Genomic DNA, 25,037 nt, shown 5'->3' with positions numbered 1-25,037 from the left:
TCATATCCCTACAGAACCACCAAGGCATAAAAGGAAGAGCAGTATCGGAGGGGACATGGGGAGAAGTTGAAAGAATAAAGATATTAGCTTAGCAAGAGGAAGAGCTTGCTGACATGTCTAGGCAGGTAAGCTGCCGCTTCAAGAGCTGCAAGAATTTGGCAGAAGACCAGATTGATGGCTCAGTGGGTACAGGCAATAAAGGTACTTACTGTGCAAGCCTGGAAGTTCAATTCCCAGAGCCCATGTAAAGACGCCAGGAGAGCCAACTCGAAAAGTTGCCCTCTGTTCTCTACATGTGTGCCATGCACACACACATACACACATTATGCATGCACATGTATGCCCACACACACATCGTGTATGCACACAAACATGCATAAAGAAATTCAGCTGAGGGAGCCGTGTTTGGTGACAGATACCTTTGCTGGCGCACTTAGGATGCAGAAGGAAGGATCAAGTTCAAAGTTTACCTACAAATAATGTTATACAGACTAAGCAGGTTATATATTTATGTATTCAGGAGTGTGTGTGTGTGTGTGTGTGTGTGTGTGTGTGTGTGTGTGTGTGTGTGTAAAATAATTAAAGACAAAGAGGCCATGAATTTGAAAGAGCAAGGGGTATATGGACTTGGAGGGAGGATATTGAGAGAAATGATGTAATTACATTATAATCTCAAAAAATTAAATATGAACTATAAGTTTTTTAAAAATAAATTCAAGATTGTTCTTGGCAACATGGTGAATTTGAAGGAATTCTTGATGTGACAAAACACTGTCAGAGAGAAAGGGAAAAAGGAAAGGGAATAAGGAAGGGAGGAAGGAAGGAAGGAAGGAAGAGGGGAGGGAGGGAGGGAGGAAGGAGGTAGATAGGTAGAAGGTCAGCTGAGGAAACTTGACCCTGGTCTGGGAAGCCATGACAGAGATGGTTTCTGAGATTCAAGCTTAATGATAATGGTGGTTCTGACTCATCCCACAGGAGTGGGAGATAAGGTTATTGAGAGGTAATTATCGCAGCCCTTGAAGATGGAGGGTCATCTTTATATCCAGGGTGGATATAAAGGGAGTGAGATCCGATGAGGGGGCTTGGGCCTTGTTTGGGTCATGGGAATCTGTGCTGGTTTCCTATTTCATTGTCACAGATCACACAAGCTCCTGTCACACAAGCTTCTGAGGCATCTGCATCCTTATCACAGATAGGCAGGAGAGCAGGAGAGCGTGGGATGAGAAAGAGAAGGGGGAAAACAAAGAGAGGGGGTGTGGCCAGACATTGAGAAATAGCAGGGTTATAAGGAGAATGAGTAGCTGTGGGGAGGGAAGTCCCCAGCTGGAGCTGGAGGGAGTTTGGGGGGAGGGGAAAAGGGGGAAGACACTAATGGGGACTTAGAAATGTATAGCAGGTACTTGTGAGCCTGGAGGCCAGCATGCACTCTGATATACTAATAGCCTCACAGACAGTCATTTGTCCCTTCTGCCAGTGAAATGTCTCCTTTAGGTAGAGAGGAACCAGCTTCACACGTTCCCGAGGAATGTTGGCTTTCATCTACCTGCCAGAAATCCTCCTATAGTCCAGGCTGAGTTCATTTCTGGATATTTGAACAACTTTTTGGAATTTGGGGTATTGGAGTCTCCTTTGGACCTTCTCACTGTTTCTCTGGAGAACCATGCCCCTTTCTACAGTGGTTTTCAATATCCATTGCCAAATGTGCCTGTTCCCTAGGACCCTAACTGAGGAGGTGTGGCTTCCTCTCCATCTCTATCCTCCCAGCACTGCTGAGATTTACAGCCTACCTGCCCTGTTGTTTTGTTTGTTTGTTTGTTTTCAAATTCTAATAAAATGGTCCTTGGGCTAAAAATTAAAATTAAAAATAGTAGATTCTTTAACAAGGTAGTCATTTTTATCTACTGTACTGATTACTTCTCTGCTGCTATTATAAAATACCGTGACCAAAAGTAATTTATACAAGGAAGAGTTTATTTGACTGACTGCTCCAGAGGGATAAGAGCCCATCATAGTTAAGAAGCAAGGCAGCAAGCAGGAGGCAGGGCAGCCAGAGCAGGAAGCTAAGAGCTCATTTTCTCAAACCCAAGCACAAAGAAGAGAGAACCCTGAAAGCCGTGCGAGGCTTCTAATATTAAGGCCCATCCCCAGTGACATACTTATGCAAACAAGGCCACACCTCCTGAACCTCCTCAACAGTGCCACCAGCTTGGGACCAAGTGTTCAAAAGTCTATAGAGGACTCCACTCCCACACTCCCCTCCTTGGTCCCCACAGGTTTGTGGCCATATCACAACACAAAATGTGTTTGATCTAACTTCAAAAGTCCCCATAGTTTCTCCCAGTCTCAACACTATTTAAAGGTCCAAAGTCGCTTTGGAGGCTCAGGCAATCTTTTAATTGCAACCTCCTGTAAAATAAAAAAGCAAATTACATACTTTCAACATATAACAGCATAGAATATAATTACCGTTCCAATAGGGAAGAATGGGAACATAGTGAAGAAATACTGGACCAAAGCAAGACCAGAACCCAGTTAGGAAAACATCAAGTCCAGTAGCTCTGTGGCCATCATCAAAGGGCTTAGATGGCTCCACTCTTCCAGTTTTTCTACTAGGAACACACATCTCCCTCCTGGGCTGTTCCACTCCCGGTATGCAGCTCTTACAGACAGACATCCCATTGCTCTGACATCTCCAACATCTTTCATCTCCAATGCATCCAGGCTTCACTTTCACAATTCCATACAGTGGCCTCTGGGGGCCTCTTTCCCTCATGCAGGGACTCCCCTGCCACATGCTCTCTGACCTCAGCATCTCTCTGAAGCTACAGAGGAATAATCCACAACCCCTCTACTCTTCCATCCTTTATGCCCTTAAAGCCAGAACCATGTGGACAACACCGCCATGTCTGGCTCCAGTATGGTCCCCTTTAATCACATCAGCACCGTTTTTTGTCCAGTTCCTTTCTGGGAAAAGAGAACTTCTTATGTTCCTTCACAAGCTGGAAGCTTAGCTGGGTGGGGTCTTTCCCTGAGGGCACCCTTCCCTTTACTCCAGGGCAGAGCTGACCTCTCCTTAACTGTGCTGCTCTCCTCAACAGTCACGGCCTCTCTTCTAGCACATGCCTTGGCTGTAACATTAAGCATCCCAGTGCCCTTTTTCTCTCCAAACTGCATTTTGGATTTCATTTTGACCCACTTGCTCTTTTTCATTGTAGACTTGCATAAGGGTTATCAATAATTAATTACCATACCACAAATCCAACATCATGTGGTCTTGAAATTTCCTCCACCAGTGGAATCAGTCCTTTGTTTTTAACTTAAGCTTCAGACAAGCTCTCAGGATACAAACAGAAGGCAACCAGATTCATTGCCAAAATACCACCTGAATGTCCTCTAGCCCAGTTACTGTTCAAATCTTCGCTTTCCTCTGAAACCTCTTAGCTAAGCCTCTACAGTCCGTATTACTTTCAGAACTGCTGCCTTCAGGATTCCTAATAGAACAGTGGAGGCTCTGCGTACCACATCCAGTGGCTTTTCTAGCCTAAAGTTCCAGAGCCTTCCACATTCTTCCAAACAACAGCATGATCAGGTTCCTCACAGCAGTAGCCCACTCTCTCGTACCAATTTATGCATTAATTATTCTGTATTAGTTACTTTTCTGTGCCTGTGACAAAAAAAAATAAAACCACCATTACCAAAAGCAACTTACAGATGAAAGAGTTTATTTGACTTATGGTTCCAAAGGGATAGGAGTCCACCACGTCAGGGAAGGAGGGCAGCAAGCAGCAGGCATGACAGCAGAGCAGCAAGCTGAGAGCTCACATCTTCAAACGTAAGCATGGATCAAGGCTTTTAATCTCAAAGCCTGTCCCCAATGACATACACAGTCTTCTCCAGCAAGACTGTGCTACCTAGTGCTTCATAAACAGTGCCACCAACTGGCAGCCAAGGGTTTAAATGAGACTCTGGGGGACAGTTCTCACTCAAATCACCACACCTAACTTCTTCAGATCATGACCACTGTTAGAATCTCCATGATTCAGGCTCCTTTTGCATTTTAGAATCTTGAACTTCTAAGTCCGTGATGCTTGTGGGATCAAAAGTAAAGGTGGCAGAGTATAAGGGCTCTATCCAAGTAGACTCAAGTGCCAGAATCCAAGCTCTACTGCTTATGAAGTTCTGTGACTCTTCCTGCTTCCATTTGTAAAGTTGAGATAAACATCCCTCAAATGGCTAATGAAGATTAAAGAAGACAACATTTATAAAATACTTAGAAAACCATTTGTTTCATGGGAAGTCTTACTAAATAAAACCTATTCAGTGTCTCTGCCCACAATTAGTGTATGCCTGCTGTATACACCAAACAACATAGAAATGGGATCCCAGGTTCCCTTGGGAAGGAAATAACTATTTAAGGATATTTGTATGGGTACGTTTCTTGTTGCTATGACAAGATGCCTGAGAGAATAACTTAAAGGAAGATTCATTTTGAATGACAGATTTAGCAGTTTTAGGCCTTGATCACTTAGCTACATACATTTGGGCATGAAATCATGGTGCCTGAGCATGTGGTAGAGGAGGCTTTTACCTCATGAAGATAGGAACCAGACACAAGAAGGACAAGACTCTCCCAAGGGCTCACACCCAACCCAGTGAGTGACCTTTGACCTCTACCTAAAACCCACCTCCTAAGGGTCTAGGACCTTCCACAATAGCACCACCAGCTAGGGACAAAGCCCCCAGAACATTCTGGGGAGGAGATAACATTTTATATCTAACCACATAACAATATTATTTCAATTTCACATCTTATCATTACATTCCTTACCTTCTATGTTCTTTTCAAAAATATGAGCGACACAGTTTCTCCTCTCTTTGAATCTGGGCAGACCTTCACAACTGCCATGACCAATAGAATGTTGTGGTGATGGCTTGTTAGGTCACAACACTAAAGTTCTTGCTGCTTCCTCCTTTCTCTCTTAGATCACTGTCCTAGAGGGAAACCAGGTGTCCCTAGTCATGGGATACTTGGGCACAGAAAGGGTCCCATGTGGAGAAGTGAAGTTCTCAACTTGGATCCACTTCTCCAACCATGTGGTCCTCTAGCCCCAAAGAGGCTCAGACAAGCACAGCCCAGATGATGGGTGATTGAGCCCATGAGGATCTCAGATGTGCATTGGCCAAATGAGCAGTGAACCAGCTCCTCAGTCACAGAAACATGTCCTAATTTGCTTCCTGCTGCTGTGATAAAAACACTGACCCAAACCAACTTAAGGAGGAAATGGTTTGTTTAGCTTACACTTCCAGGTCATAGGCCATCCTTAAGGGAAACCAGAGCAGGAGCTCAAGGCAAGAATATAGAGGCAGGAACTGAGGAAGAGATCACAGAGAAATGCTGCTTGCTGGCTTGCTCCCCCCGCCCCGCTTGCTTAGCTGCCTTTCATATACAACCCAGACCCACCTGCCTAAGGTGGTACTACCCATAGTGGGATGAGCCCTCCTGTATCAATTAACAATCAAGAAAATGCCCATTGACCAATCTGATGAAGGCAATTCTTCAATTGAGGTTCTATTGTCCCAGATTGTGTCAAGCTGACAAAAACATAACTGGCACACAGTGTGAAATAGCAATTCCAGTTTCCCTCAGCTTAAACCCTGAGACAAGCAAATTGGTCAAATAACAGCAAATTGCCAATACATCAGCCTACTTGTCACTAATTTCTTGAAACTAATTTGATTTATATTACTGGCTCCAGTTATCATCTCACAATTATTATATTCTAACCTTACTACAAAAGGTAAATAAGAAATTGATTTTTGCAGGCAAACTTTTCTGTCTAGACTGTTGATCAGCTCTGTCCCACCAGTCACTCCCCAAATAACCACATAGACACTTGCTATTAATTACAAAGGCTTAGCCAATAGCTTGGTCTCATTTTTAGCTAGATCTTATAACTTAAATTAGCCAATTTCTATTCATCTATGTGCTTCCTGGGGCTCATTTATCTCATGTATGTACTTCTCTCATCCTGCTCACTCTGCATCTCATGGCATCTCCTCACAACTTCGACTTCTGAGACTCTGCCCTCTGTCTTCCCAGAATGCTCTCTCCCTGAAAATCCTGCCTAGCCAATGGCCAATCAGCTTTTTATTAACAAAGAGAGCAACGCATCTTCACAGGGTACAGAAGGATTATTCCACAGAAGATTTTAGTTCATCACAGTTAAATATATGAATGCTTATCACAACTTTATCAGAATTAATGGCATTCTGGTGAGGTAACATGTAAAGTGCCATGGAGTTACCAGTTACAAACGCAGACTTACTCCTGTGGGATGTGGTGTAGACCAAACTCAACTCAAGAAATGCTACTATTCATGATAGAACATTTTGGGAAGCTCCAACAATGTGTGTATAAGTAACTAAATGACTGACATAAAAAAGGGAGGTTTTATTTTTGGTTCATGTTCAGAGGGTTCGGTTTGGCCCTATACGTGCCTGAACATAACATCTTGGTGATAGGGAATTACATCTTGCTGACAAGAATGTGTGACAGAAGAGAACTGTTTACCTTGTGGTGGACAGGAAGCAGAGGGAGGAATACAAGAATCAATGTTCTAGTACAACAGCGTCCATGGATATTCAAGTACCACAGCCCAGCCGTCGTCTCCCTCCAAGTTTCGGTGTTCTGTTGCTGGTAACAATCTACCCTCATAGTAGCTTTTCCTTAAATGTCAGGAGCACTGGACTGTAGACGTTGGGTCCCCAGTACTCAATTTGACACAGAATACCTAAACAAATGGAACTCAAGTAGACAACGGATTAGGATTCTGGGATTGAGGTCAGAGTCAACATACTTCTCTCTCCTAGAGAGGCCCCACTAATTGAAGACTTAGCCTCAATGCCACCTTCCCAACGAAACCTTGTTTGTCACTCTTTAGACTTCATCAGGCCCCTCTGTCGTTGTCCTTTCGGCTCTTGTGCTCCTGACAGTGTGTGTCTAAACAGTAATTAGTCATGTGGACTCAACCACTCAGGTGGTGCGCCTGCTCATTTGGAACATAAAGATGAATATCTATTTCTTTATCATGTTTTGAGTGATCTAAATGACAAGAAGTTGTCTTCACAACCACTCCAATGGCATCATTATTCCCATTCTATAGAGAAGGAAACTAAGATATAGATAGTTCAAGTAGAAAATGGTTTGTCCAACAGATGGTTTGGTCATTGCAGTAGACTCAGAGGCCTTGCCCATGAGCATTGAGCATCCCATGCCCTCACTGAAGACTACACCATGTCTCTCTTGTTCACCAATCTGTCTTGACACTCAGACACCCAGACATGAAAAGACTATGTCACCAATCCTCTGTAGATATGGATAAGCCTACTTGCTGAAATTTATTCATAACTCTAAAATTAATTTTCTTGGTACTTTCTTAGCTATTCACAGACCTCTAAACAATAGCAAAAAAAAAAAAAAGTTGAAGTAGTACATCCATGCTTGCGGGTGAATCTGGAAAAGAAACTGCATTCTAGTTTCAACTTTCCTATTTTTGCATTTGTTTGTGTGAGTTCTTTTGTTTGTTGGTTTTTGTTTTTGATTTGGTTTTTTGAGACAGAGTCTCACTGTGTAGTTCTGGCTGGCCTGGAGCACATTATGTGTGTAGACCATGCTGGTTCAAACTCACAGAGATCCACCTGTCTCTGGTGGGATTCAAGGCCTAAGAGATTTCCAGAATTTAAGTAACATTGGTAACAAGAACCAACAGTATGTCATGAATTGACAAAGCAGATGGAAGACAGAACCGGGGACAGATGAAGTTGCCTCACAAGCTTGATTTCCCTTCTCTCCTCTCCCTGCTCAGGAGTCAGAGTCACCAAGGTGGACTGGCAGCAGTCCAAAAATGCTGCTGCTCACCATACCCAAGATTACCCTGGCCCTGAGCTGGTGATTCGAAGGGGCCAGTTATTCAGTCTCACCCTGGATCTGAGTGGAGTCCTGGACAGCGAGGAGGCCCTCATCTTCACTGTGGAGACAGGTAACTGGCCTTGCCAGAGTCCCCAGTGGTCCACAGACTACTTATTTTATGACCAGTAATTTGAGATTCTTCAGTTAGCAGCCAGACTTTGGAGGGAAGCGAGTCCCTGGGAAGTGGGTTGAATTTTCAATCCAGTTTCCAAGGGAAAGGTGGAAAACACCACCAGCACACAGCAGCCAGCTGGGTGAGGTCCCTTTCTGGAGCCTTTGGTATATAAAGGAATCCAGGGCTCTTGATGGGCATAGAAAATACTCATGCAGTTTTAGAACCCAAATTACTCTTTCTTTTTCCAGCCAGATAAGAGGCTAGCTGTCACTTTCTCCTTTGCCCAATGGATGGTTGAGAGCCAGGGCAGCTGAAAGGTGTTCACTCTGGCCCTAGGCTCCCTGAGCTTTCCCAGTCCTTCCCTTCTCAGCCTTCTGGCATCTGGGGTATAGCATCTGGGCTTCTGCTTCTCCAAAGCAACATTTTTAGGAGGCAGACTCTCTTGGTCCCCTTCTCCTCCCTTCCAGGGCCCCATGCATCTGAGGCTCTCCACACCAAAGCCATCTTCCAGACAGCAGAGCTAGAAATAGGTGACACCTGGACAGCTGCAAAAGAGGAACAGACAGAGAATACCATCACCGTCAGCCTTGCGAGCCCTTCCAATGCAGTCATTGGCCGATACCTGCTGAGTGCCAGGGCCTCTTCCCGCCGGAAACACAGTGATCGCAAGCTGGGCCAGTTTATTCTCCTGTTCAATCCCTGGTGCCCAGGTAGGAACTCCCATAACTGAGACCGAGGGTCCCCTGGAAGCTGTCCTCAGAGGCAGGTCTCTCTGAAGGGGGTCCGGGGAAGCCTTAGAAGCAAGATAAGGGATAGGAAGACAAAATCCAAGAGCCCAGACCAGGTAGAGGCCCCACAATATCAGAGATGACCATAGAACCTGTGAGAAAGGAGCAGGAAGATAGAGGCTTCTGACGTGAGTGGCCCGAGTAGAAAAGTAGAAGAGGCTCAAGAATGGGTCAGAGAGCAAGCATGTGGAGGAGGGTCAGACTGTTCTAAGCCGCATCCCCCAGTGAGGCCATTTCCACACCTGTGAGGGGGGGATGATAGCAGTGCCTAACTCTTGTAGATGTAATAGGAATTCATCTGGCTAGTGCGGCAACATGCAGTCACATGACAAGCCCTCCATGGGGTGTAGCTACTATCAGGACCTTATTAATGTTTAGAAAATATAAGGCTGCTATTGACATCAAGGAGGGACATCTAGCATATCGGGGTTCAAAGGGTTACACCCTGCTTGGGGGAAAAGCCACCCAGACAAGATGCCTTAGCAGAGAGGGACATGGAGTCAGTAAGTCACTTTCCCGGTCCTGACCATGTCAGCCTCCAGGCTCTGTCATATTGCTAAGCCCTTCCCAGGCCAGTAGGACAAAGCCCCAGCCCACATGGGACCTGCTGATTGCTTTTCAGAGGACGACGTGTTTCTGGACTCAGAGGAGGAGAGGCAGGAGTACGTGCTTAACGACAGTGGCATCATTTTCAGAGGCGTGGAGAAGCACATCCGAGCCCAGGGCTGGAACTACGGGCAGGTCTTCAGGGGCACAACCAGAGGGGGTGGACCAGGGCTGGAGTGGTAAAGGCAGCCAGGGAGAGCTGTCTACCCAGCTCTTCCCAGGAGGGACAAGCTAGGCTGACTCTTAAGGCAGGCAAATCCATTCATTCATTCACTCAAATACTACCCCCTGTGACAAGGCCTGTCCTGGACCCTTGGGAAAGGGGAGCTACTTTGGATACAGTCTAGAATTAGAAGTCAGTTCTGTGTGGAAATATAAGTAGCTTCAATCAATGATCATCAAGCAAGAGCATACATCAGAGTCATAGGAGATCTCCTAAAATCACAGGTGGCCAGGTTCCTCCCTCAGTCTGACTTAAGCAGCTGTAGGGCCAGGCCTAGGAATATGCATTTTAAACAAGTTCCCAAGTCTTGCTGACACTGTTGGTCTGGGACTCTGCTTTGAGAGCCTGTCCACGTCTGTAGATGACTGGTTCCAGTACCCATTGCAGACACCAAGACCTACAGACATTCAAGTCCCTTCTCTAAGAGACAGATTCGTGTGGGACCTGCTCGTGTTCATTTCTCTCTAAGTCACTCCTAATGCCAACACAGTGGAAATGCTAAACAGCTATGCTGGATTGTTCAAGGAATGACAAGGAAAAAGCCATACATAAATCCAAGTCAGACACAATGACACAGAACCTACACACACAGGGCTGATTGGAGCTGCAAGACCAGTCACAATAGGTGAAGAAAAATGGGGGTGTATGGAGTAGAGCAAAGGCGGCTCATATGGGATGTTAGATAGTAGATTTGGGTCCTCAGAGTTGGGCAAGACTAGATGGGCAGGACAGGGAGCATCTCAAGCAACCAGGAGTAGAAATCAAAGAAGTGTAGAGTCTACTAAAGGACTCTGCCTGTGTAGGCTCCAGGTGCCACATGGGACTTGACTGCTAAGGACAGGCTTGAGGGTCAAAATCACTAAGGGCTCAAGGACTAGTCGGTGATGATACACTGGAAGTTTAGGGTCCATCTAAAGAGTTACCACCCTTAGCCACAACCTCTTCCTACCACGGGAGCCCAGCATTGCTAAATGTTATCAGCTGACCCAAAAGCACATGAGACATGCAGAGCAACGCAGTGTGTCAGTAAGGTGGGTAGGTGGCTCAAGGACCATAACGGAGAATCATGCAAAGGTTAAACTTCTGGTTCCAAGATGACCCTTTGAAGAAGGATTTTTAATATCCCCAGGGGCCGTTGGTGCAAACTGATACAAACACAAAAGATCAGGTGGGGCTGTGGGAGGGCCTAGAATGTGGAAAGACTTTGGCCTCTGAGTACAGCTTCTCTGGGAGCAGTTTGAAGAGGACATCCTGAACATCTGCCTCTCCATCCTGGACCGAAGCCCTCGTCACCAGGATGACCCAGCCACCGATGTGTCCCACCGCCACGATCCAGTCTATGTCACTAGGATCATCAGTGCTATGGTAAGGAGGCCACTGCCATCCTCACATAGCCTTCCTTCAAGGATACCCCAAACTAGTCCCAGCACTGAACCCTAAGAATCTCACAAAGTTACCTCTTGCTTTCCGTATTGCTGCACACCCAAAGTCTATGTGATCAAACCCTGTGTTACATTCAATTCTATAGGTCAAGAATTTGGCAGAACACTGCTGGGGGCTCCTAAGTGGCTATGGATGCCCCAGGTGGGTAGAATCGTGTATCTCAAGCCTTTAGTTCTGGTAGTTTGGTAGATCCTTGTTTCCTGCCCATGCCAGGCCTGCTGGACTTTCTAACTCAGGCCTCCAGGCTGGTGGGGACTAGAAACTGGGACTGGCCAGAGATCTCACTTCTGTGGTCAAAGCCATCCCAGGACATTTCAGGCAAAGGGATAGGACCCAGGTCTGACTTCTCTAGGGAGGTGATAACACAATGAAAGTTAGGGTGCTAGTTTAGCTGATCACAAACTGGAGACCACATGCTGCAAAGGGCCCGAAGAGAGTCTACCACTTTTGTTTCTTTAATTAAAATACAAATATAACATTATACCATTTTCTTTCTGCCCTCCAATCCCTCCAATGTACCACTCCTCTTGCTCTCTCTCAAAGGCATGGCCTCTTTTTTCTACCATTGCTATTCTCTCTCTCTCTCTGTCTCTCTCTCTCTCTCTTTCTCTCTCTCTGTGTGTGTGTGTGTGTGTATGTGTATAGTGCTAAAATACATAACTTTTAAATATATAAATACAACCTGCTTAGTCTGCTTAGTGTTACTTGTGTATATATGATTTTAGAACTGACCACTTAGTACTGTCTAACAGATTAGGGAGCTCATCCCCAGGGAAGACCATTTCTCCCAGCCTCATCATTCCCTGGTTCTTTGTCTGTCGTTCTTTGTCTGTGTGTAGGACCTTTCACATTAGCATGTCTATGGGTGTTGTCCTAGTTCAGGTCCTCTTTAGGTCACCATACTGTGTTGAGGAATCATGGCTGTGGCTTCCCTGACATTTCTAGGAGACACAATCTCACAACATCTTTCCTGGTCCCCTGGGAGAGTCTATTATTAATAGTAGCCTCAGCCCCATGTGGGTGTCAAGGTCATGAGATTCTAAAAGTAAATCTGTATTTCTCAGATGTCCTCATTTCCCCCAAGACCTCAGAGCAATGGTGGAGGTCAGAGAGTCAACACCAGTGAAGGACCCAGACCTGGGCCACGGCAGCCCAGTGACAGCCACTGCAGGCTGCAAGTCCAAGTCCTGAACTCATGGATTACCCTTTCACTAATCGAGTTTGGCAGGTCCCCTAATCCCTCAGAACTTCACTTTTCTTCTGGTAGGGGTGGGGGGAGGACAGGGGGAATATACACTGCAGACTTAAAACAAGTTAACCCTCTAGTCCTAAAATCCTTGGGACAGTTCCTGACACATTGTAATGTTTAACAGGCACCAGACTGCCGCTATGATACAGTACCACTGACAGCCCCAAATTGAACTAACATACAGCTGTTTAAATCATAGATGATTTTTGACAACAGACTATCCAAATTGAAGATAATTGAAAAATTATAAGTAGTGTAAAATTGGGCCTTTTTTTAAGTTTTGCATTTGAGGAAGTGTTTGAGATCAAATCCCAGGTCTCTTGCATGTTAAACATATACTCTACATTTTAGACACACACACACACACACACACACACACACACACACACACACACACACACACACACACACACGGCATTTTAAGAAAGCTGAGTGCCGTAATTTTCAGGCAACTTAAATGCAAAGTGTGACCCCACTGACTTGGGATTCCAAAGTTTGGAAAATGATTTTACAATGAAAGTGCGATGCCTGCTCAATGACTGACTCACACCTTCTCTGCTCAGGTGAACAGCAACAATGACCGGGGTGTGGTACAAGGTCAGTGGCAGGGCAAATACGGCGGTGGCACCAGCCCACTGAACTGGCGTGGCAGCGTGGCCATCCTGCAGAAGTGGTTCAAGAGCAGATACAAACCAGTCAAATATGGCCAGTGCTGGGTCTTTGCTGGAGTCATGTGCACAGGTATGAAGAAGAAAGCTTCTCATCAGCACGTTCACCCCTGGCTTTGCATGTGTTTACAGAGATTTGCGTATGCCTCTATCAGTTTTCATTAATGAAGAGGAAATGGAAATCTGGTTAAAGAGAGAAAACAAACAGTTCATTTCCTTGGCATTTGGCCTTTTATTTGGCACAAATCCTCCCTCTGCATCTATCTCGTTGGATGTCATGGGTCAGCCCTGTGGTCCTCGGATCCCCTCAGAAAGTACAGGGCATTGCTGTGTGGATCCAGATCCTGCCTACCCAGAGGGTGACATAGCATCTCCAGAAAAGTCCCCTGAGAGACTCCAGAGGACTTGGTGGTTCTGACAGAGGACACAGTGGAGGAACCGAGGCAGGAGAGGCGGAGCAGCCTGTGGTGAGCAGGGCACCTCCCTCTGACCCTCTGCTCCACAGTCCTCAGGTGCCTGGGGATTGCAACCAGGGTGGTGTCCAACTTCAACTCAGCCCATGACACCGATGGCAATCTGAGTGTGGACAAATATGTGGACTCTTATGGACGAACCCTGGAGGACCTGACAGAAGACAGCATGTGGTAGGTTCCGGGCCTCTGAGAATCAGGGTCAGATGCTGCCCAGTCCAGTCCTACATACTGGATCCTTCTCTCCTCTCCTTCTACAAACTTTTCTTCCTTGATGTTGTCACCTTCCTCTAGCCCCCAGATGTTTATCAATGTATTTTTCAATGAGGGTAATCTCCCCAGAGGAGTTTACTGCCCCTTAACACCAGCCCAGTAAAGCAGGAATCCGGTCTCCCTCTGCTGCTTGTCTCCAGTGCCGCCTTGTGCAAGTAACACCCCGTTCCTAACCTCATATTCGCACTGTGAACACAGGAAGTTGAAAATAGTCAAGACCTCCTCACCAGGGCCTACACAATGTCTGCACAGCCTACACCCTACCTATCCTCCTTACACTTTTCCTGGTTCTTGAGCACAATTTCCTGTCTTTGTATATACTATTCCTTCCACCCAGAATACTGTCCCCTTCAGTCTTTCTCTAGCTAGTTCATTTGAATATAGGCCTCATCTTAGATGTCATTTACCTAGAGTAGGTTTCCACCATCCAGTCTCTGGTACAAGCCCCTCAATTTCTGCACAGTATTTATTATAGTGTTTGAGGCTCCCTGTCTTCCTTTCTGTCATCTTCATTAAAATAAACACACACACACACATATGTACACAAGGATATACACACATATGCACATACACACATTTGTAAACAGAGACACACATGCACATAAATACACACAGGCACACATATACATACATATATACATGTAAGCACACAGAAACAAAACATACACCAAAATACAAGTAGGAAGATGTATAAATACAAAAAAAAGCATGCAAGCACACAGATATACAAATATACACCAACATATAAGCACACATAAATACAAGGTCAAAAATACCCACAAACATGCAAGCATGCAGACACGAGAACATACAAGCACACACAAACATAAAAGCCCTCCTACACACAAAGGCATAAACAGACAAATATGCAAGCATGCAGACACACAAATATAGAAGCACACACACATGCAAACATGAAAAATGCACACATATAAACATGCTTATGCACACATGCACACACATACTTACATATACACACATGCTATACACACATGTACACATAAACATACACTCACACACACACACACACACACACACACACAGAAACACACGTGTACCAATTGCTACTACGATGTCCTGATTTTTTGATGGCATGCAGCACATGCTTGTCGTCATTCTAGCACTCAAGGGGCTCGGGAAGGAAGGTCTGGAGTCTGAGATCAGCCTGGACTCTGTAAGGAATTATAGACCAGCCTGGTCTGCATTAGCCAGACAACATGAGCTGCGTGAGAGCAAGATCTTTGATCTTACCTACAGTTGTATTTCTGGTATCCTGAAAGCAGGTTGTTGGTGTGTGCACATACAATCATGCATACACAATGTGAGTATGTGTCCACTAGAGTAGATCAATGAGTGGTTCATGAGATGTAGCCCCAGCAATGGCTGGTCTGCAGGAGCGCCATCCCTTCTCTGGGCCTCTGTATGGACACAGCTGCCTTGCCCGTGTGTCTCTGGCAGGAATTTCCATGTCTGGAATGAAAGCTGGTTTGCACGACAGGACCTGGGCCCATCCTATAATGGCTGGCAGGTTTTGGATGCCACACCCCAAGAAGAGAGTGAAGGTAGGGATCGTTGGGTGGACCCAGACCCCCTTGGCAGCACACTGTTCATGCTACTTCTCCTGCCCAGGCATGTTCCAGTGCGGCCCTGCCTCAGTCACCGCCATCCGTGAAGGTGATGTACATCTAGCCCACGATGGTCCCTTCGTCTTTGCCGAGGTCAATGCAGACTACATCACCTGGCTGTGGCATGAGGACCAGCGGCGGGAGCGCGTGTACTCAGACACAAAGAAGATTGGCAGGTGTATCAGTACCAAGGCAGTGGGCAGTGACTCTCGTGTGGACATCACGGGCCTTTACAAGTATCCAGAAGGTGAGGGCTATGGAGTAGTCTTTATCAGCCTACCCACAATAGTCTGTGGGTTGCACAAGGCCCATGGAAAATCTGGAGCCAGATCCTCTCCAAATGTGAGGATGGCAACAGTCGCTCCAGGCAGTTTGAGCATTGTCTATGCTGCCGGCATCTGCCTTCTCTGCTTGCTGCACACCTCTTCTGGGCTAGCTTTCCCATACACAGTAACAATAGTGTTGTTTCCTCAAGTGTTTGCCATATGCCAAGGACTGTATAGGTATGCAAATGGCATAATAATTGTACAGAGAGTGATCATGGAACAGTAGCAGGTGGTAGCAATAGCACAAGTAGGGAACATGGACTAGGCACAGTGCAAAACAACAGGAGCTGCCACTGGAATCTGTCACTTCCCAGGCTTCTGCCACAGCCCTATTCCCTCCCTGGTTTATGGAAGAACCTGCATTTGTTGGGGTACAAAAACAAGAGTCTCTTTTTCCCACAGGGAAGTGGGTCTCTGGATGGGGTAGTAATCTGACCCATAAGGCCAGTCATTTATGCCTGTTAAGACATGCTACCAAGTGGGTAAGATCTGCTTCAAACTGGAATCAGAGTTTGTCCCTGCTGCTTCTTGAGCACAAACCAGAGCAGAGATGCTCTCAGTTACAGGAAAGGGGGCGGGTCTGTGCTGGATGTGTCTGCCAGGCTGCTGTGTCCCCCATAGCGTGCCCTTCAGGTATTGCCCAGATAATCTGAGGTTCCAGAAGACTGATGAGACTGCCACGGGGCCACCTCCCTTTTGTGGTAAGGTGCTCCATGTTTACACCCCAAACCTCATCTCTCAAGCATCCACACCTCACAGGCACCAGCATTGCTTTGGTTCCCATCTCTGCTAGGGATCACCACCCTTTTGTCCTCTTCCTGTTGTATCAGAGTAGGCTGGCGGGCAGAGTTGATCTGCCATCTGCAGAGACTTTCTGGAATTCAGAATGTGGAGTCTTGGCTTTTTTTTTTTTTTTGGCCTGAGAATAAGTCAGCATCCCATTACATGACAGCAATAATGAGTTTCTTTTCACCCAGTTGTCAGAGATGCTGAAAACCTGCATTTTTATGTGAAATTTCCTGACCTGATGTGTTAGCAACTATCGTAAAGTATATTTAAGGAGCAAAGAGAACATGGGCATTTGGCAAAGGGCTTCCTATGATTCTCGGGCTTCCAGTTTGAGCCCTCCAAGAGCCATAAGAATGTAAGGCAGTGACAAATGGTGGGTTTGCCCAGGGCAACAGAATCTGGACCTGGGTTGATGGAGAGTGTGCTGCCTGTACTGATGCAAAGATGCCCTGCAGGGTCCCGGAAGGAGAGGCAGGTGTACAGCAAAGCTGTGAAGAAACTGCTCAGCATAGAAGCCTGGGGGAGGAGGAGGCGGATTCGCAGGGCCGGGGGCGTGCGTGGTGTCTGGCGTGATGACCTCCTGGAACCGGCCACCAAACCCAGCATCACTGGCAAGTTCAAAGTGCTGGAGCCACCAGTGCTCGGGCAGGACCTGAAGCTAGCACTGTGCTTGACCAGCCTCACTGCCAGGGCCCAGCGGGTCCGAGTCAATCTGAGTGGTGCCACCATCCTCTATACCCGAAAGCCAGTGGCAGAGATCCTGCGTGAATCCCACACAGTCAAGCTAGGGCCACAAGAAGGTAAGATCAGGGTGGCCTAGTGGGATCTGGTCAATACACCTCCTTTTCCAGGTTGACTGGGGGATGAACAGCAGTGAGGGAGATTCCCAGATTGATGTCCATCCCCAGGAAGGATAGCCCTAAGCTTTGATGTCAGTGTCTGCCACTTGTCCCCACTTTACAGATAAGAAAATTGAAGGTTAGAGGAGGAAATCATGACCGTGTGGTTTACTTTACTATAATGGCAGTACAAGTCCACAGTCAACTGGTGGCAAACTGGCCTTGAGGGTGAGGTGACTTATCACCTAGTCATCACAACCAACGTGATTATTTACAGACCTAACACGCACATCTGGGAGCACATCACCATACACAGGACATGCTATGGATCACTCTCCTAAAATCCACAGACACCCTAGATACCAGCAATGGCTCCATTCTTCAGAAAAGTAGACTTACACCCAGAGTTCAAATTCATGGTACATGTGGTGGCAGGACCCAAACCCAGGCAGCCGGGCTTAGAGGAACTCCTGACACACGGTAGAGAGGGGCTAGGGTTCCACACCCAGAACACTGCCAGTGCCCAGTACCATAGCACTCAGTCATTTGTCTCCAGGCTGCAAAGTGGATGGCTCATCCGTGCCAGTGATGATCACATGACGAGGCATTGGCCTAAAATCCATTCTTGGCATTTCACTGTAAGATGGCATGGCCCTGGGCCTTTAGAAAATGTTTGAATAATTTTAACTGGCCTTGTTGCTTTTTTTTAATTAGTCAGGTATGTTACTCATGAGCTTTGAACATATCACACGTTATATGTGGTTTCCCAGATAGATCCCTTTTGTTTACTCTTCCTTCCTTCCTTTTCCTAATTTGTCTTTCTCCTTACTCTTCACACACATCGCCCCTCTTTCTGTCTCCCTAACTATGTGTCGCTATTCTCTCTGTCTCCGTATGTATGTCTCCCATTTCTGTCTCTGTCTTCCGTATCTTTCCCAATTCTCTAAATACATGTGTGTGTGTGTGTGTGTGTGTGTGTGTGTGTGTGTGTGTGTGTGTGTGTGTATGTATGTGTGTGTGTCTCTGTGTCTGTGTCTATGTGTCTGTGTGTGTCATCTGTCTGTCCCTGTCACCTCCCTCACACACTGTCTGAATTCCAAGGATACAGCTGAACAAAGTTTAATTAATGTCACCCCTTTGGGCCAGTTCCTTGCAATTACACCTTGTGGGCTTAGACAGAGATAAAAAACCGCATGAAGGAGGTACCACACATTTTTTAGTTCTTTTTGTCATTTCTTGTCACAAAATCTAAATCACAAAATAACACTTTGTAATAGAATAAATTAACATCTCCTGGCTTTTAGCATTTTTTTCATGTTCAAAATAATACATATTCATTAAAGAACTCAAAAGCAAAAGAGAGAAATCACCTCTTATCTTGCCTCCTACCTCCAGACTGTTGACAGGTTTTCTTTCTAAATGTGTACTGCCTGTTTGCCTTTTGAAAAGCATAGTTCTAATTAAATATTGCCACGCTGTGCACTCTTTATGGTATATTAAAGCTCATTTTATAAGCTCTTCATGGGTATCCTTTTGCTTGGTTTAAATGTTTAAATAAATTCAAGGTAATTGTTTTTCAAAGACCAGTTTTAGGCTTGGTTGATTTTCAATACTGATTGATTTATTTATTTATTTTCGCTTTAACTTTCATTGATTTCTATTCTAATTGGCGTTATTCCGTTTATCTTTCTTTTGTATTGTGCTCTTCTGTATGAGTCCTTTCTTCTTTTCTTTGTCTGGTTGGTTGGTTGCTGTTATACTGTCAATTGAGTGTGGCTTTATGCTTTGAAGGCTCCTCCACACTGAGTACCATCCCTACCCCTCCATATTTCCAGGGTCTCACCAGTTTGCCCAGGCTAGCCCTGACTTGCCCTGTAGGCCCAGCAGGCTTTGAATTTGTGGTTCTCCCAAGCAGCTACAATTACAGACCCATGCCACCAGGCCCAGATCTTATTACTCCTCTTCTTCTGGCATATGTTGGCTTTAATTTTTCCAGTTTGCTGTGGACACCTGGGTTAGCAATTTTAAATCTGCCATATATGTAATGATAAAATTTTCTTCTAATACTACTTTTGACATTCCTTACAAAGTATTCCCATTTTCATTTTGTTCAAAAGATTTAAAATTTTATCTTGACATTTCTCCTTTGACTCATATTCTTTTAGAAGAATATGAGCTAAATTATCATCAAAATTATTGAGCTAGGCATGGTGAACAAACATCTAATCCCAGTGGTCAGGAGACTTAAGCAGGTAGAGCAAGGGTTCAAGGCCAGCCTGGGTTAAGTAGCAAGGTTTACCTTTCTGATTTAAAGTAGCACACCCTTTAATCGCCAAGCAGTTTGGATCTTCCAGCTCTCTTCGTTATTGTTTTCTGCTAGAGTCCCTGTCATCTCAGGGCATACACTGCCTTATTTCTATTTTTACAGTTATTAATTGTTATTTATGGCACAGGATGTGAGCTCTCTTGGTGAAGGTTTCATGTGGGCTTGAAAAGAAGTGTATCTCAAGCTATGTTGAATGGACATGCAATCGTTGTTCCTTATTTCCGGCTGACTGAGGCGCCGTGGAGAATCTCTGCCTGGGGGAAAGTCCCAGTGTTTCTTAACTGAGAATGGAGTCCATGGTTTGGGGTCTGCACTCTATGAGGGGTCACCTTCCTCAGCCGTCTGAACTGGTGCCAAAGCTCTGCCCAAGCATATTGCTGGTAGCACACCTTGGTTCTCCAAGACGGAACTCAGGAATTTGCATTCCAGTGAGTTCCAGTTGATTCTGATAACACTGGCCCCAGGACCACTCTTTGAGAACCATGGCTGATGATCATGAAGGAAGTAAATGATAAATATAAAGTATTTGGCATAATGCCTAACATCTAATGAATATATATTATCCATACCTTCATTATTTTTTATATTACTGTAAATTGGGGATAATAGTTATAATATCTGCCCATAAAAGTGCTTCCAGCTGGGTGTTGATGGTGTATACCTTTAATCCCAGCACTTGGAAGGCAGAGGCAGGTGGATCTCTGTGAGTTCGAGGCCAGCCTGGTCTCCAGAGCGAGTGCCAGGATAGGCTCCAAAGCTACACAGAGAAACCCTGTCTCGAAAAACCAAAAAAAAAAGTGCTTCCAGGTTCTCAGCACACCTTAATCCTTTAATAAAAGTTTGTTCCCAAAATTATTATTGTTAATTATTATTGTAACAAGGATTATTCTACTAATAACGCAGAGAAGTAAGGAAGCCCAGTGAACAAGGGAGAATCTGTTTTGTGTGGTTCAGGGAATGATCTATACTGTAACATGGTTTCTGTTTTAATGAGTGAATTTACTAAATAATCAAAAGAAAGAGTTATTCAAATTGGACACACAAAAAATCCCAGCAAAGGAGCTGGAGAGATAGCTCAGCAGTTAAGAGCATTGACTGTTCTTCCAGAGGACCCAGGTTTGATTTCCAGCACCCACATCGTGGCTCATAATAATCTGTAGCTCCAGTCCCAGGGTATCCGATGTCATCTGTCCTCCACCAGCACCAGGCATGCAAGTGGTGCACAGATATCCATACAGGCTAAACACCCATACACATTAAATAAAACTTTAAAATAAAAAACATTTTAAATATCCATTAGAAATGAATGGGAAAGCCCCTTTAAGGCAGCCAGCTCGAAGTCCCAGTCAAGAGAGTCAGGATAGAGTAATTTCCCCTCTGATGAGGTGTCAAACAAATAGCAACAGCTAGAGATACCATCACTAATTCTGGTGCTCACAGCATCCAACAGAAACTAACAGGGAGGTTGAGGCTGGCAGCTGGAGTTCCCAATTGAGCTTTCTCTCCATGGCTGAGTGTCACATGACTGAATTTATGGCATCTCTTTCCACTTCAGGCTCCTTTAGATTGTGTGATAAACAATTGGTAGTGATTGTTGGAAATGGTTTGCCTTCCAGCTCTTCTCAAGGACATGATGTTTTCTTTTTTTAAATGTTTATTATTCATTTACTATGTATACAGTGTTCTGCCTCCATGTATGCCTGCGGGCCAGAAGAGGGCACCAGATCTTATTACAGATATCTGTGAGCCACCATGTGGTTGCTGGGAATTGAACTCAGGTCCTCTGGCAGAGCAGCCAGTGCTCTTAAACACTGAGCCATCTCTCCAACCCCACAGCAGTTTACTCTCGGGATATTTTGCTGTTCTCTCTCCTCCCTGTCACAGATTGGGATAGGGAAGCCCATTCCCAGACCTTGGAGGACACTTTGAGACAAACATGTTTGTGTCTGAAATGGGGAAGGGAACAACCACACTTCTAGAGCCAACTTCTCTTGAGCTAAACAAAGCATGACAATTTACCAGTATAATAGGCCTTATAGTATCTTAACTCATAGATCAGTCTCCTGGTATGCAGGAGCAGCACGCTATATGTGCAAAGCTCTGAGCTAATGGGAACACTTCAGGATCTTCCCTAAGTAAAAACTCAAATGCTTTGGGGGTGAGAAATAAAGGGAAAATAAAGTGGCAGAACAGTAGAATATTATAGAGCCTGGGGCAAGCAAAAGAGGACTCATTGCACATGTGTGCATGTACACACACATAAGATTTATAGAGGTCAAAGAATCCAAATAGAGCCAAGAGTTAGCCATGGCTTCCATGGCTATACATGAAGAGAATGCCTAGGCAAGGTGTGTGTGGCTGGGGGGGGGGAAGAGAGAGAGAGAGAGAGAGACAGAGACAGAGACAGAGACAGAGACAGAGACAGAAACAGAAACAGAGAGACAGAGACAGAGAGAGACAGAGAGACAGAGAGACAGAGACAGAAAGAGAGATCTGGACCATGGGAATTCATGTATGAGAGTACTGGTAAGGAATAGCAGTGAAGCCTACCCACAGCCGGTGGAGCTGACTAAAGCCAACCCTTCATGGCCAAGCAATATTTGGAGACATTACAAGGAAGTTGCCCCTGTCAACTTGGAAGTTGAAGGCCATCGTTTGATCTCTCTCTTCTTTGGTTCTGATATATAATAAGCATTCAATAAACAGTAAACAAATTCCAGGTGGGATGGACAGATAGTGCATCAAACATTTCCATCTTGAATAACTTTTGAAGAGTTGTGTAGATGTCTGGGCACTCTTGGGGAGTCAGCCTGGTATCCTGGCCCTCACTGACCTAGATCTGAACCCAGCTGAATGTGGATCCTTCAGTGTACTTGCTGTCTGACTTTCAGAGAAGAAGATCCCAGTCACAATATCTTACTCTCAGTACAAAGAAGACTTGACAGAGGACAAGAAGATCCTGCTGGCTGCCATGTGCCTTGTCAGTAAAGGAGAGAAGCTACTGGTGGAGAAGGACATTACTCTGGAGGACTTCATCACCATCAAGGTGACTCCTGTCCACACCTACCACACTCTTTCTGACTGGGGTGGTGGAGGATATCCAAAACTGGGGTCTGAGACTTGGGTACCAGCTTCACCTCTCAAAGGTGGGGAAGACTGTGGCATTCTAACAGGGTATGTGGAAGCAGAGATAGGTATGAAAAATGCCACATTCTCTGGTCCAGCCAGAACCCTGGGCTTCAGGAAGCAGGGATATGAGGGATCTTGGGTGACTCGTGGGTGCTTCCTCTCTAGGTGCTTGGCCCAGCAGTGGTAGGAGTGGCAGTTGCTGTGGAAGTGTTGGTGATCAACCCCCTCTCGGAGAGCGTAAAGGACTGTACGCTGATGGTGGAAGGCAGTGGACTTCTCCAAGGACAGCTCAGTATCGAGTAAGTGATGGACTGTTGATTGACAGTGATGGACTCGGCCAGGCCAAGAAGAAGGCACTGAGAAGGTAGCAGGAGAGACTCTAGAATTCAGGGACACACCTACTGCCCACAACATCAGCATTTATCCATTTAACCATTACTTCACTTGCCTAGCAGATCTATCATTCACACATATTGCTCATATTTTCATTCATTTACCCACGTGCTTAACATTCACTGCTGTCTTTGTTTAATTTTTTTATTTATGTATGAGAGTGCTGTGCTACATGCATGCCTGTGTACCATGTGTGCCTGGTCCCCACTGAGTCTAGAGAAGGCATTGGGATCCCATGGATCTGGAGTTACATTTGGTTGTCAGCAACCGTGTGGATGCTGGTAATCAAGCCCAGGTCCTCTAAAAAGCGACCAATGCTCTTAACCTCTGAGCAATTCTCCAACCCTATTTGTTGTCTTTTATTCACTCATTATCCACTCTTTTACTCATGGCATTCACTTACTCTCCACTCATATAGTCCTTGGTCATATTAATCTGTGCTCTGCGCCACATGGAGGTTATCAGGGACACTAAGATGGCTGTTGCCTTAGTATGAGGGATGAATCTCCATGCTCTTGGGGACCAGAGGTAGCCCTTGAGAGAAGACAGGGTGGAGTTAGGGAGAAAATTTGATGCCACTTGCATTTGAGTTGGTCTCTAAATGGTAGCGTGAGGTGCTTTTCTAACATAGAGAAGGAAGAGAGGGTCCCCAGGCAGAGGTCTCTGATGCAAAGGGAAGGTCTCCTTAAGAAGAGAATCTGGTTCTCTGCTCCTGGTGTGTCAGGAAGGAAAGGGCAGCAAGGTGGAAGGGATGCTACAGCCAAGGCCAAGGAGGGAAATGCAAAGTGTGCTGGGGCCAGCACCAGGGGGGGAGGAGAGTAACCTAGCCAGAGGGGAGAAATGTGAGAAAGAAGACAACAGTAAAGCAGTTGGCACGGAGGATCTGAGGTGCAAAGCCAGGCAAGCTAGACTGAAGCAGAGAGACTGACTGTCTGCCTTTCCCCTGCTCCTGCCTCCAGGGTGCCCAGCTTGCAGCCTCAGGAGAGGGCCTTGATCCAATTCAACATTACCCCCTCCAAAAGTGGCCCAAGGCAGCTGCAGGTGGACCTCGTCAGCTCGCAGTTCCCGGATGTCAAGGGCTTTGTGATCATCAACGTGGCTACAGCCAAGTGAGGGGCCAAGAGTGACTTGGGGAGGATTCTGTCCATCTGTCCAACTGTCCATCTGCTTGTTCTCCCATATAAGAGCCAGGAGTCCTGGGTTAACCCTGCTTCCGTCTTTGCCCTCCTTCATGAGTTTAGGCAAGGTCCTTCCCGGTACATTGAGGTGCTGGACTCAGTAATCCTTCCCCTTCAGGACAAGTGGGTGATGTAAGAGCTGAAGGATCTTCCAACTCTCATCACCTTTCCGCTGGGAGAATGGCATGGCCCAGCCTCCAGAGAGCCCTGGCCAGCACAGTTAGCTCTGCCAGCTCAGTTCAGGCAACTCACCACTCCTTGCTTTTCTCTTATTTCTTCAAATGTCCTGGCCACATTTGGGCCCAAGAATTCTCCAGGTCAAAATGCTGCCATTATAGAGGAGCCTTCCTGAAGCCATAAAGCACAGTGGAAGCAGAATTGAGAACCATGCCACTCACCCAACTGGTACCCCAAACTCGTGCTCTTAAAGAAGCATTGGATCTTCAGCAACAGGGAGATTTTCCCTTCAGCAGAGACACTGACTCTGGATTTGAGGGGCTAAAGCTACTTGGGAGCAGCTGAAGAAGACAAAGTAGTTCTCCCCTAAGCTCAACAGCATGGATCCGCTCTGGCTCGGGCCATCCTGGAGTTCACCAGATGACCCTGAATCACCCAGCCACTCTTTCTT

The 25,037-nt window shown here is 45.8% G+C and overlaps 1 protein-coding gene across 1 annotated transcript; it reads left to right on the top strand.

The window, feature by feature from the left end:
* Positions 1-113: 113 nt before the first annotated feature.
* Positions 114-24,344, top strand: Tgm6 (transglutaminase 6). Its single transcript, XM_027420880.1, has 13 exons — positions 114-201; positions 7,866-8,039; positions 8,552-8,794; positions 9,495-9,613; positions 10,938-11,066; positions 12,957-13,134; positions 13,567-13,705; positions 15,263-15,366; positions 15,434-15,676; positions 17,000-17,344; positions 22,601-22,755; positions 23,004-23,137; positions 24,191-24,344. The coding sequence occupies exons 1-13, from the start codon at positions 114-116 to the stop codon at positions 24,342-24,344; spliced, it is 2,205 nt and encodes a 734-aa protein (XP_027276681.1).
* Positions 24,345-25,037: the final 693 nt, after the last annotated feature.

Source organism: Cricetulus griseus, chromosome 6 (genome assembly GCF_003668045.3).
Source record: "Cricetulus griseus strain 17A/GY chromosome 6, alternate assembly CriGri-PICRH-1.0, whole genome shotgun sequence".
In the NCBI taxonomy this organism is placed as follows: Eukaryota; Metazoa; Chordata; class Mammalia; order Rodentia; family Cricetidae; genus Cricetulus; species Cricetulus griseus.
The sequence above is the reverse complement of the archived record's forward strand: the minus strand, read 5'-3'. Positions and strand labels throughout refer to the sequence as shown.